General features: G+C 42.0%; 1 protein-coding gene across 1 annotated transcript in view; it reads left to right on the top strand.

The window, feature by feature from the left end:
- LOC104448359 (organic cation/carnitine transporter 4) overlaps positions 1-6,734 on the top strand; it is a 36,456-nt gene extending 29,722 nt beyond the window's left edge. The window contains 2 exon segments of the mRNA XM_039299717.1: positions 5,488-5,506; positions 5,508-6,734. Of these exon segments, the coding sequence (XP_039155651.1) occupies positions 5,488-5,506; positions 5,508-6,651 (1,163 nt within the window). The 3' untranslated portion in view covers positions 6,652-6,734.
- The last annotated feature ends 4,318 nt before the right edge of the window (positions 6,735-11,052 follow it).

The raw sequence follows: 11,052 nt of genomic DNA, 5'->3' as shown, positions 1-11,052 counted from the left end.
TTTACCCTTTCCAAACTCAGGGGGTGGCAATGATGTCCCTTTATCGAGTCTTATCTTGAATTTTATCTTGTGAGGCTTTAACTCCATCGTAGATGACTTCTCCTGCAAGTCAATTTTCAAGAACTACAAATGCATTAGAAGAAAGATGGCAAAAATATAAAATATACTCAATGCTAGGTCTAACTGAGCATACGGAGTCATTCAGCCACCAAAGATACATAACAACTTGCCAGCATGTGCTGGCTAGTGCCAATGGAGTCCCAAATTTGGTCCCCTGTGCAAAATATGCAATCAAATTGAAGCCAGCTATGCGAGAGTTCTATGAACATTTTTTGTCCCACTTCAGACCACCATGTGAAACAACATTATTTAGCTTTCTTCTTCTTCTTGGGGGGGGGGGGGGAGGCTCAAGGGAGAGAGGTCATCCATTCAACTAAGAACATCTTCAAGCTCTCAAGACAGCAATACGAGCCATAGTTTCCTTGTGCATTCAGTTGCAACTTTTCTCAACAAAATCAAGTAGCTTTCCCAAATTTTTTGCCCACAAGTTCAAGATGTCATTGCTGTCTTTTATCATATGTTCCAGACGACTCCCATCAGCTAGTCTATCTTTTATCACAAAAGTTGAGATTATTTTCCATCCTCTGCTTCACATTCAAGACAAAGCAACCAAAGAGGAGGCTGAGCAGCTCATTGTGCACACAATATAGGATAGTCAAAAGATGCATGAGATCGAATTAACCAGCCATAGGATGGTTGTAGATGTACTCAATAGCAAGACGACATGAGTCAATTTTATCAGCTTCCAAATCTGGGATTTCAAGCTTAAATTCTTCTTCCAGTGCCATTACAATCTCTACGTTGTCCAAGCTATCTAGACCCAAATCATTTTGGAAATGCACATCAGAGTCACCTGCAAAAACAGAGAGAAACCCGTCTTATGAAATCCTTGCCAATTTGCAATGTCATTCTTTCATTTAATCATCACACGAGATTGGAAGAGCAAGATGTTCTCCATACAACCAACACTTCTTTTATACATTATTTTCCATTTAAGCTTCGGCACCCTTTTGGTGCCCCAAAACAACAGTTTTGTATGGAGAAGAGGAAGATAGCAATCAAGCACAGGACCTCTTTAATAAGAGGATGCAAATGAGTAACTTCACCTTAATAGTGTGCTCAAACTCCATCAACGAGTGAGATATATTGGGAAGCAAATATAGTGACAAAAAAGAAACTGACCAAGCACTCAAGGAACTGAGAAAGTATGAGCATAAAGCAATAGGGAGGGGAAAGAAAGAGACATAACAAATACATATCCTCAGCAGCAGTACATGACAATTGAAAGATGAAAATCAACTAAGATTCACCAAAAATAGAGTTATGACAAAAGAAATTAGAAAGCCAATTGCAACCGAATCAATCAAAGGCTCTTTAAATGTAGTGTAAATCCTTTTCAGAAAGTAACCAGACATACTTCAGAATTTGATGGCAAAAAGCTGATCTTTGCGTTTTCAGTGGAACTCCAACATCTTTCAAGGACAATATACACCTATTGCCCTTGGAAATACAAAGGATTATCCATCAGAATTGGTCTTATTAAAAATTCCCATAAGCATCCATTTGTACTAATGTAGTTTAAAGGACATTCAGTCCAACATGTTATACATTTGATATTTAGGTTCTTTCCTCTTCCTCATTTTAGTTCTTTCTGTAGTTTCTCTTGTATACTGTGTAAGTATAAAAATATATTTGACTTTACTGACAGATTTTATATAAAAAAGCAGGGCAATTTTTAACAAAATGCCATCTCCAAGGAGCAGGAAAAACGGGTGATCTTTTCAATTGCTGGACATTCAACATAATTAAAGGAATAAAATATGATTGTCAAGATGGAATATCCAATTGTCAAATGTGATTGTCAAGATGGAATATCCAATTTATCAAAAAGTTCTAAGAAAACTAAACTTACAATATTTAGCCCATCTTGTTTGACACCTACACTAATTAACTATATATTCTAAGGGAATAAAATATCCCAATCATTATCGTTTATGAGTAAAATGACATAATCCTACTACTAATATGCATGGGCTAATAATGAGAGACATCTAAATTCCACATGAAAAACAAACAGTCACTTAATAAAACTAGATGAACAAATGCCTCCAGCTTTGTCACCAACCATCTCTACCTATTACTCATGCTACATCAGGCGAAGAGGAATCAGGAGCTTTTGTTGCCGCATTCATTGCCTTGTATGAGCAAAACTCTACAAAATTCCTAGGGTAGACTGAAGGTTGCCTAGCACTTTCAGGTATCTCTTCATCAAAATGATGACACAGTTTTTCAGTGGAAACTTTAAGGATCCTGAATATATAAGCAAGTAGATAAATCAAATCAATTTATAAGAAATACACGAAAAAGCACCCAATCAGGCTAATAGTTAGATCGAGGTAGCTACACGAGTGCAAGACTACAATCCTAAAAGTGCCATTTTCATTTTGAATGCCAATACCACTTTTTATCTAAACTCCTGAAGCCCACCTGGACTCATCATTCAGGTCCCCACTCAAGTAGAGTCAAAGATAAGCAGTGGCATATTCTAAGCATTGAGGAATATCAAATATTCCATTCAAGCAACTTTCCAGGATTAAGTTAAAGCTCCATATCTGAAACAATACTAAAGTAATAGTATGTACTACCGCGCCCTATCAAAAACCACTTCTCTGTCCAGAATATTTGTTCAAAACCATCAAAAAGCAAGAAGTTGCCGACTGCTTGCCCAAAACACATGGAAACACTCACGTTCACACATGCATGTGCACATCAGAAACAGTTGACTGATTCCCTGAACATCTTTCATCTTCTCCAAGTTCATCATTGTTTAATCAGCACTAAATAAAAGACCGAAGGCAAAGGGACAGATGACTTAACACTCAGTTACAGACACTTCTCATCGGCATCTCATTACATGCCTTAAACATCAAGCAAGCGTGAACAACATATAGGTTCCTCACAATCTCATGCGAACATTTTGGCAGCAACTACAATAGACAAGCTCATGTACGATTTCAGATTTCGGCCTTTGCCCGATGCTAACATAGGCCTAATATCGAAACCGCCATTCAAGCCCAATCAAGTCGGCACAAGCCATCATACATTACAGCTGCCGTCACGGATTCAAATTTCACAAGCATTCCTAAGTCCACACTAATTTTCAAAAAACAAAATGCAGGGCATAGTCTGAACCTAAAGCCGCCGCCGCTCTTTCAAACATTGCACACCGAGCAGCACAAACCTCCGCCGACACCTCGAGGTACGTTCACTCGATAGAGAGTTCGAATCTCCCGGGAAAGCACATTCACTTTCAGGCCGGTCGATCGCGAGCGAGCGAGCGGAGAAAGGAATCGGAAGCGGCGCTCACCTGGAACAGCGAGACGCGACGGAGTTGGCGACGGGGGAGAGGAAGGGAGGGGAGGGGGCTGGGGCGGAGGCGAGGGGCGTCGGCGATGGCGTCGGCGGGGCGGAGGCGGAGGTAGAGGGGCGTCGGCGTCGGAGTCGAGGGCGATGGAGGCAACCTGTGGAGGCGGAGGCGGAGATGGAGGGGCATCCGTGTCGGGTCGGCGAAGGCGGAGGCGGAGGGTGTCGGCGTCGGAATCGGGGCGATGGAGGCAATCGGTGGAGAGGCGTCGGCGTCCGACTCGGGTTCGAGGTGGAGGCGGAGGCTGCGTCGGCGTCGGCGTCGGCGCGAATCGGGGGCGACGGAGGCAACCGGTGGAGAGGCGTTGGCGTCGACTCGGGTTCGAGGCGGAGGCGGAGGCTGCGTTGGCGTCGGCGTCGAGTCGAGAGCGACGGAGGCAACCGGCGGAGGTGGAAAGGCGTCGGCGTCGGCGGAGGTGGAAAGGGCGTTGGCGCGTGGTTCACCGGAAAGGGCATTGGCGTCGGTGGAGGTGGAAAGGGCGTTGGCATCGGCGTCGCGGGCAACCTGTGGAGGTGGAGGCGGAGGTGGAGGGGCGTCGGCGTCGTGCGGAGGAGTGTCGGCGAGAACGGGAGAGAGCAGAGGAGGGGAAGAGCAAATGGAAGCACAAGGTTTGATTTTTGTTCTTCCCCAACGGAATGGAGAACGGGGAGAGAGAGGAGAGAGAGGACGAGACACGGTCGCAGACGCGAGCAGAGGAGAGAGAGCGTCGAGAGGTGGGCCCCGTGGAGCGGCGCGCACAAATTTTGAACCTCGACGCCGTTGCCTACGTGGAGCCACGTGTCGACTCTTGAGTGGTCTTACCCGCCGCCTACGTGGAGGGTAAAACCCAGCCAATATTTTCTCGGCAAAAGCACGTGAAGTGCCTCTTTCATATTTTATGGATAGGTCGATCGTGTCGGGTGGTGTAGCGTGGTATTGACTTGAAAGAAAGCGAACCAAAACGATATTATAGCCCTGCGAACGAGTTTCTTTAAGATAAGCATGACTGATTAGAAATAATTAAACAAAATAATGCATGAATCTTTCTTAATTGCTTGTTTATCACGAACTCTGCAATACCATTTCCGGGATAAAACTATGTTTTTAGGGAGAGATGAGCGGTAGGGTCCAAGGGAAGAGATGAATTCGTTTGTTAGCGGAGAGTTTCTTTTCTTGTTCTTTTTTTTTTTTTCCAAGTGAATGAATCTTTCGATTTAGGAACAGATCTTCGAAAAGGAGATAGACGTCTTGTTATGGACGGACTATTTTTTGAACTTTCTTCTTGGTTCTGGGTTTGCAGCGTCCAAGAAGAAAGTTAAACGCGACTGTTGATTGGATCTGATATTTATCCCGAATGTTAGCGTGTGGCGATGAGATGGAGTGCGTGGAAGGAATTTGCAATTTTATGCAGAAGGTGGAGATATTATTAACGTTAAACATTGTCACGGTTCGTGCCGGTGAACTTAAGTCTCTTTTTCCGACAGCTACTCCAGCATGGAATGTGTTGACATTTCATGAAATTTTCTATTGCAGTCAAGGAGCACTCCTATGCTTCCCATGAAATGCCTTAACATGCATCAGACAAGAGTTGCAATGGTTTCAGTTAACTGAACACAAACAAAATTGACTGGGTGTGCGCTTTGTCGAATGCATGACTGGCTGTGGTTGAGGTGCATAGCAAGGTGTACTTTTCAGTCTCACAAATGCAGTATAAATTTTTTGCTTCAACTGGTTGATGGAAAAGCATTGAACTCAATCACTTTCTATCTTTTCATCCTTTTACCTAGGACAATCGGCTGATCACAACTTGAGTGCCAAGTGATAACTGGAAGCAAAATGGCACAAATTTCAATTTAGATTCGTCTGATTAGTTTACCTACTCATGCAAGAAACTGGAGGAGAATGCATTAGGAACTGAAGCAATTAGAACCGTTATGCAGTAGCATTAGCTCGTTATTTGAGACACTTCAATTTCTGAGGGATTGTATTCGTAGTCTGATGACTTCTTGTGCCGTGCGTTGCAGGAGCCGGGACATTTGGCCATCTCGGACTCGTTATTGGGAAGGAAAGGCTCTCTAACGGTGGTCTGTATCTTGAATGCCATCTTCGGTTGCTTGACGGCCCTCTCTCCGGATTACTGGACCTATTGCCTCCTCTGCTTCATTACTGGATTTAGCACGGGCGGGGTTGGCCTATGCGTTTTTGTACTAGCCACTGAGCCTATTGGCCCAAAGAAGCGCGGAGTGGCAGGAATGTCCATTTTCTATTTCTTCTCATGTGGCATAGCTCTTCTCTCCGGCATCGCTTATGTGTTTCGCTCATGGCGGGAGCTCTACATTGCTTCCTCCATTCCCTCCATGCTCTTCCTTGTGGGGGTCCTCCCTTTCATCTCAGAGTCCCCACAGTGGTATCTCATCCGGGGAAAGATTGACGAGGCTATGAAGCTTATGCGAGCTATTGCCAAAGCCAACAAGAAACACCTCCCCGACAGGGTCATCCTCGCACTTGATGAGGAAGTGAATGAAAACTTGAACGATGGTCCATCCTGCAAAGATCAGATGGACACAAAGGATGCGATAACAGGGTCTCTCATTGATGTGGTGAAGTCGCCTGTCACTCGGATTTGCCTTTTCTTGGCAGTGGCAATCAACTTTCTTTGTTCGGTCGTGTACTATGGCATTAGCCTAAACGTTGTCAATCTCCAGACCAACCTTTACCTTAATGTGTTCCTCAACGGCGTGGCTGAAATGCCAGCCTTTACAATAACGGCCCTATTGCTTGATACGTTCGGGAGGAAGCCGCTGGCAATCAGAACGCAGTGGTTCAGTGGAATATTCTGTCTTATGGGGAGCTTGGTGATGATACACGGGGAATGGAAAGTGGCGAGGATGGTGTGTGGAATTCTCGGGATTTTCGGGATGGCCGGCACGTATAATTTGCTCTTCATCTACATGGCTGAGCTGTTTCCAAACGTAATGAGGAATGCGGCTCTTGGCTGTGGAGCTCAGGCGGCGCAAATGGGTGCGATTTTGGCGCCTTTAGTGGTGGTCTTAGGAGGCGGCTTCCCCTTTGCGGTCTTTGCGGTTTGTGCAATTCTGGGAGGGATACTAGCATTTTACCTCCCGGAGACATTGAATCGGCCTTTGTATGATACGATGGCTGGAATGGAAGGTGGGGAGAGTGTATGAAGGAACTCAATCCTCTCACTTCAAACTAAACTTGATTAATGTAGACTTAAATGATTCTTCTTGATGATAGGATTTTCCTTTTTTTCCTTTAGGACATGAGAGTGCAGGATGGCAGAATCTGTCTCTTTTGAAAGGGGAGAACGTTTGTAAGAGTGTATCTTTCAAATCACTCATGTTGCTTTAAAGCAGTTGCCATCACCTGATGAGAACACATTATACTGACCTTCGACTCTTAGTGTTGTCAGATCAATGCATTAAACTCCACATAATGTTGCTATCAGGATCACTGATCCTACTATCGATATGTTGAAAAGAAAACGTTTGTGTCTGATCATTATCATTCTGCCTTTGTGCAAGAGCATCAAACCCACCAGTTCTTTGAAATAAAAGGCGAGTTTACCGCAAGATTAGTGCTTAGGGACTACCCCACTAGGTGGTACAGTCGACTCTATCCTGAATATGCAGAAAATTACATCTCTTAGACGAGGAAAAAATTCTGCTTTTCATCTTGTACTTTCGCACATTTCCTAATCAAGTTTCTCGTACTTAAAATTTGTCTAATCAAGTCATTTTAGTTTCATAATGTTTTATCAAGTCTCTTGGCACCAAATCTGACCAAACCAAGCCGACGTGGTTGTTGGATGATATCAAAGTATGAGGCGGATACTTATGTGGACATGGGTGGAAAAATATAGCCAATGTAGACGTCGGAGTTGATGTGGCTAAGACTTTTGCCAATGTAAACGGTCATGCAGACGTCTACATTACAGAAATATTATCCCCTCACACTTTGACGTTGTCTGGGTTGTGTCAGCTGAATTTGACCAAATTTGATGTTGGAGGGACTTAATTAGAAAATTTGTGAAGATAGACAAATAAAAAGTATATTGATTTAAAAAAATAGCGTAAAAGTATATGGATGAAAAGTAGAAATATTTTGACGAAGCTGGGTAGAATCTTTATGAGTTTTGGCATTATGGAGGAGGAAAAGGCGGGTTAGTTCAAGAAAAACAAATGGGACAGTTGGCCAGTGTTCTCTATAGCGGGGAAGTTACATGCAACCGTGAGAAATTCAAAGTAGGGTTCATGTAGAATCAAAGTGGTGAAGGAACTCAATTGTGAAGTTCTTTTCTCACGTTTACTTTCTTTGTGATTGTGCGACAAATCCTAACAATCATAAAGTTATAGAACTTGGAGTCTCAAATAGACAAAGGTGCGCATGCGCGCATTAAGTAGACATATAGGGTGCGTTTGTTTGTGTTTTTGTGTTTGTTCAAAAATTATTCCGCGGAACAATTTTTGACTAGAAAGACGCGTTTAGTAAACTTGTTCCGGGGAATAAAAAATGAATAGAAACACGTTTGGTAAATTTATATTTTTTTTGTTTCTTTTAATTTTTTAATATCTTAATTTTTTTTTTTTTTTTTTCTTTTTTCTTCTTTTGGCCGGTCGCCGGCCATGCCGAGGCTGGTGACCGGCCAACGGGGGCCGGCAACCTGGCCTAGCCATGGCGAGGCTCGCCCAACCAAGGCGAGGCCAAGCGCCGGCGCGGGCGAGGCTCGGCCTCGCCTTGGCTAGGCGAGCTTGGCCTCGCCAGATCCGGTGAGGCCGAGCATCGCCGGGGCTGGCGATGCCGGCGAGGTCGCTGGTCCTCAACGGCCGGTTAGAGCCATGGCCGAGACCGGCGATCGCCCAAAGAAAAAGAAGAAGAAAAGAAGAAGAAAAAAAGAAGAGAAAAATTTGTTATTCAAAAAGCGTTTCAAACAAAAAAAAAAAAAAATTTTTGTTTCTTATTTCCGTTCCAATTTTGTTCCGGGGAACAAAAAAAAAACAAATTTTGAACAAAACGCTAACAAACGCATTTCTGTTTTTTTTTTTTTTTTTTGTTCACGGGAACAAAAAAACAAAATTTTTGTTCATAAACAGAACAAAAGAACCAACCATGCACGCCCATACTCTCTGAGAGCTCCACCTCTCTTCACATTCTCTTTGTCCTTAATTTTCCTCGCAATTTTGATTCCTGTTTGTTTTCTTTTCTGACGTACTCCAATTCCCATGAATTTCCTTTTAAAGTAGCTTCACTCCAATACATTTGTTTCTATTGGCACTTGGTTTCGAGTTGATTCCTCACTACATCCAAATCCCATTTGCATATCTTGTATTCGAGCATGAAACTGCAGAGCCAATCGTCTGAAGTTCGGCACCATCGATTGACTTGTATTTCGTCGACTGCAATAAAAGGTGACACTACAGCAATATTTAGTGCTCAAGGACTACCATCACCAGGTGGTACATCTAACTTTGAACTGGATAGGCAGAAAGTTGTATCTCTTTGCGAACAAGATGCGTGCAGGGGAAGCCAAAAGATGGATTTAGAGGACAAAAACACGAAGTGGGGCCATCACGTATGGCCACAAGAAAAGAAACCAACGAAATATTAACTTAGATGGCAAGAAATTTATTCCTCTTCTTGTGACCTTGAGGTTTAAGCCTCGTTGGGAGTATCTCACGAGTAAAATTCTATTTGAATGCACCAGACTGTTATGGGAAAGTGCGCCTTTAAGATCTTTTGAGGAGATAGACTTGTCCATATGCGCCAAAGTTAGCTTGGACAACCATTTAACTGTTAATATTAAAAAAAGAAAAAAGGCATAAATCAAGCACATCTTATTACGGGAACCAGAAGTACCTAGACATCAATCGAGCCGGATGACTTAGCAATGGCGATAACTTTTGATGTCCACCGCTCTCAGCAGATGATTCATCAGTGGGATCATCTATGGATTTCATTAGTCTGGATGCAGAAGTGATTGGTCTGCAGCGTCTCTCACTATAATCATACCAAGATTGTCTTTGTCCTAGACAGAATGTCATGCCACCCCCACATTAGCTTACAAGAACTTGACTTGTGGCCCGTTCTCTTGCTAACCCCATCTACTTTCTGTCCAATATTGCTTCCAAAAGATCAGCCCTCAAAGATTTCACAAAGTCGTAAAGAAAGCTAACCACTCATCTCCTTTTCACTACAAAAAACAATTTAAAGAAATTAGAGTTAGTTGTACCACGTAGTGATGACATTCCTCTGGTTATTTTCCCCGGATAACTTAATCTCAGTCTATCAATGACGTAGAATGATATTGATTACAACAAGACATGAATGTTATATGTTTGTTTTAAGGAAATGAAACTAGAATAGATCTAATGGTTTTGGAAAATTAGGGTTCTATCAATTCTCCCGATTTGGCTTCCAATTTTTGGTTCCTAAAAATATGTAATTGGAAACTGGATCAAGGCGAAGTGGAACTTGGAACCAGACCTCTTCCCATAGGTTCGGTCCTCTGGTTCTCGAATCTACTAAAGAATCATGCTTACCCCTAAATATATCCCGCTAAATAATTTTTCCCATGTTTCTGTGATTTCGAAATTGCAATTGTAAAGTTTTTTCTCAACTTATGAGTAATCTACAATACTAGTAAAGTTCCTAAATGGTCGGTGATTTGGGAACGCCGGATGGAATTTTCGTAAAATCAATTTCCGGAAATTTTGAACGCAAAGAAATAAATGTCTCAAGAATCTAACTGGAAATTTGCATAGCAGGTTTCGAGTTGCTTTCCTCTTACATAATCCAACGATTGTCTTTGCTTGTTTGAAAACAAATGGTGTAGACGTGCCGAGCATGATTGTTGGTCAACCCATAGGAACATCGAAGGTTGCACAATCGAGGGCACCCTCGATTGGGTGAATCGCAGAAATCAAGATGGATATTTTCATGTCCTTTCATGTCCATTATTTAATATTTATGATATATCAATATAAATGAACCTAAAAATGCTCAAATAATGATTATAAAAAGCTTTCATAATTCATTGCTGGATCTAGTAAAATAAAGAATATATAATCATTCGTTTTTGCAATTATAAAAGATAGTACTTTACCTTTCTCACTACTTTTGTGGAACTTCAATAATAACCACAAAATTATAGAAAAAGGAGTTTTGACTCTTTCCTAAACTTTTGACATAAACTAGACAGTTATGAAAGAAAGGAAGCTTCGTCTCTATTGCCGCTTTCATGGAACATTGATGTGAACTAAAAGACTATGGAGGAGTCATGAAATTTCAAACATGAACTAGAGAAAGAAAAGAGATGTAGACGGGGATGGAGAGGGTAGGTTTTTATTTATTTATTTAAATTTCGTTGCCCTCATTTTTTGAGCATTAGAATGATCTTTTTGAGTTTGAATTGGTTCATTTAAAATTTGGGTTCCTCTACTTCATTTTTTATTTACTTAAATTTTTTATTCCCTTCCAGCATTCCTTAATAAAAATCTATCAAATAATATACGATACTATTATACCTAAAATATGTCATAAAATGATAATATATATATATACCCATTATA

Source organism: Eucalyptus grandis, chromosome 8, assembly GCF_016545825.1.
Source record: "Eucalyptus grandis isolate ANBG69807.140 chromosome 8, ASM1654582v1, whole genome shotgun sequence".
NCBI lineage: Eukaryota > Viridiplantae > Streptophyta > Magnoliopsida > Myrtales > Myrtaceae > Eucalyptus > Eucalyptus grandis.
The sequence above is the reverse complement of the archived record's forward strand: the minus strand, read 5'-3'. Positions and strand labels throughout refer to the sequence as shown.